At 41.6% G+C, this 3,017-nt stretch overlaps 1 protein-coding gene across 1 annotated transcript in view; it reads left to right on the top strand.

Annotated features, from left to right (window-relative positions):
• Positions 1-1,710: 1,710 nt before the first annotated feature.
• The window catches only part of LOC102472997 (DLA class II histocompatibility antigen, DR-1 beta chain-like), a gene marked incomplete at its 5' end in the record, with an annotated part of 2,611 nt that continues 1,304 nt past the window's right edge, over positions 1,711-3,017 (top strand). Inside the window, 2 exons of the mRNA XM_014584148.2 lie at positions 1,711-2,103; positions 2,806-2,916. Of these exons, the coding sequence (XP_014439634.2) occupies positions 1,711-2,103; positions 2,806-2,916 (504 nt within the window). The remainder of the gene's footprint in view (positions 2,104-2,805; positions 2,917-3,017) is intronic.

Below are 3,017 nucleotides of genomic sequence, written 5' to 3'. Positions count from 1 at the left end.
AAGAAATATTTATTAAATTATATTTATTATTGTTATTTTTTAATCTGACTAGAGAGAGACATGGGGAGGGGGAAAGAGAGAGAAAGTTAGAAAGCAAGATGCCAGGTTGGGACTCAAACCATGGTGGACCATGTGGGAGTCCTCAAACACCAAGCCACCTGCTGGCCCAATCTGTGGCTATCTTTATAGTAGTGCTAATAGTACTTAAGTAGTCAGATTTTGTCCTTATACAGGTGTAACACAACTTGCCTCACATTTTTGTTGTTCCTTTTTGCGATATTGACAAATAGTTGAAATTGACATCTTTTTGAGTTTATATTGCTTTCATTTTTGAGGGTCGGTCCTGAACATTTTTCACATATTTACTGGCCAATTATAATTACTGCTTCAGGAATCATCTATTACATATTGTATATAATAGACAATTACCTATCGTCTCTTACCTCTGGAGTCCTAGTATTTTTTTAAGTGATTTTAGGAGTTCTTCATACAATAAGGTTATTAGCAGTTTATTGATATTTGATTCAGCATTTTTTCCTGTTTGTGGTTTGTATTTTGATTTTTAAAATTATAGTTCATGTTAAGAATATGAACATACTAATTAATGAAATACTATAAAATTATTGGTAATGATTTATGATACCATTTTTTAGTATTATAAAAATATTGTCTCTGGGTTTCTCCTTTCTCTTAGCATAATTGCACTTACTGAGGTCCATTAGTGTCAGGGACTGTCCTCAGCACTAAGCACACACTAGTGAGTCCTGGACCCTGCCCTGTCCCAAATGTCAGTCTAGAAAGAGCAACAGTTATGAAACGATAGTGCTAGTAACAGCGATGCTAGCTTGGAAAGGAGGTGGATTGATCAGTTGAATGTAAAAACTTTTTTAAATGAATGACTTTCGTTGATCCTTTCTCTCTCCTCCAGGACTCATGCTTTTCTCAGATTCAGCTCAGAGAGAGAACCACCTCTGTCTGTTTCTCCTTCCCAGGAAGAGCCAGTCACGTGGTGTTCTAAGGTGGGAGTGAAGGCTCTCAGCACTCTGCGGATTTCAGACTCTGTCTTCTTGTCTACCCGACTATCCTGAGTCTATCATATTGCTTTATGCTTTGAACCATGCTCAATCATCCTGGCCTTTTTTTTGTTTTTCTTCTCTCTCTCTCTTTTTTTTTTTTTTTTGAACGAGTCTCATATGTTGCATAGGCAGGTTTCAACTTTGCTATCCTGTTGCCTGGCCTCTCATACAGCTAGAATTATAAATATGCACCACCATGCCAAGATCTGAATCATATTATTTGTCAGAGTAAACAAGGATAATAAACAGCCAATGTGAATTGAAGTCTAAATTCAGACATTAGTTTTACATATTTTAGGTACATTAATCTTCTTATATCCCTGAGAAGTACATCAGTATTATGCCCTGTATAATAGGTGAGAAATTGAGGCAAAGGGCAATTTAAACTTTTCTAGGATCAAGCAGTAAGAGGAAGAACCTGTATTTGAACCAGGCACACCAACTCTAGAAATCACTCTGTTAACTCGTACACTTTGTTTTGCAAAGGTTTGTAATCATTTTGACTAAACAGAGAATTACAGTTTCAGAACATGAACAAAATGAAGACAATTTTTCTCAACGTCTCTGAAATCTTCTGGGTCTCTGCTATAAGAATACACTTAAAGATCATGACAGACACTGTTAGGTCACACAGTCCACTTTAATGGAGACCTGAGACTGGAGCCTGGGCTTGTAGAGGGGCAGAAAGACGGACAAGCAGATTGCCCTGTCGTCCTCACTTACCCTCTCCCCTCTTCTCTCCTAGCTCAGCCCAAGGTGACCGTGTATCCTACAAGGACCCAGCCCCTGCAGCACCACAGCCTCCTGGTCTGCTCTGTGAATGGTTTCTACCCAGGCAACATTGAAGTCAGATGGTTCCGGAATGGCCAGGAAGAGAAGGCTGGGGTTGTCTCCACAGGCCTGATCCGTAATGGAGATTGGACCTTCCAGATCCTGGTGATGCTGGAAACAGTTCCTCAGAGTGGAGAGGTTTACACTTGCCAAGTGGAGCACCCAAGCCTGACGGACCCTGTCAGGGTGGAATGGAGTGAGAAGCTTTCTGACCTCATAAATCCCCCACCCAGCAAGAGAGGGACTTTGCTTATCCCGAATCAGGCTCTTCTCCTGACACAATTTTTTCATCTGGTCTGTGTTCTCCTTTCCCTTGGCACAACTTCAGAGAATGAAAACCCTGCTTCATGGGGGTAGACCTGTGATGGTTTCTACAAACACTTGTACCCCTGGGGAAGCAATTGGTCCTGGTAAATAGAAGAGATCTTCTTCCTATTTTGAGCCCTCCCATGATACCACAGGCATGGTCACCCCTTGGCCATGGCTCCAGCCTCCCTCTGGGGCTGCTGCTCTGAGCTGTGCACTGTGGTCTGAGAAGAGGAGCAGTGTAGGGGCTTCGTTTAAGTGGGGAGTCTGATCTCAGCTCTCCTCTCACTAGCTCTGTCATCCTAGACACGCTCCTTGACCTCACTGGTTCCAGGATTTCTAACCCTCAGATGTTGAAGTCATGCCCTGTCAGGGCTGTGAAATTTAAATGTGGTCAGTGCCTGAACCCCGTAGCTACTCAGTTGATTTTTGAATCTCTTTTTCAAGGACGACCAATTATTCTAATTCTTCCAGGGTAGACTTCTTTCCCCATTCTCAAAGCTCTGAATCTGAGTTTTATTTAGAAAGGATGGTTTTAGGATAAAAATAACTAAAGTTGGCTTTTTTTTTTTTTTTTTTTTTTTTTAATCAGGGGCTCAGTCTGAATTTGTGCGGGGCAAGATGCTGAGTGGAATTGGAGGCTCTGTTCTTGGCCTGCTCTTCCTTGGGGTAGGGCTGTTCATCTACTTCAGGAATCAGAAAGGTAAAGACTATTTGTTAGCTGAGACTTCCCTTAGATTTTTCCGGAGGAGGAAACAATGGCTTTGGTAATGTCAGTTCTCAGTGTATCAGTGGCCCTGTATT

This window comes from Tupaia chinensis, unplaced genomic scaffold (genome assembly GCF_000334495.1).
Source record: "Tupaia chinensis unplaced genomic scaffold, TupChi_1.0 Scaffold145749_1, whole genome shotgun sequence".
In the NCBI taxonomy this organism is placed as follows: domain Eukaryota; kingdom Metazoa; phylum Chordata; class Mammalia; order Scandentia; family Tupaiidae; genus Tupaia; species Tupaia belangeri.
This window is presented reverse-complemented; position numbering and strand designations above follow the sequence as displayed.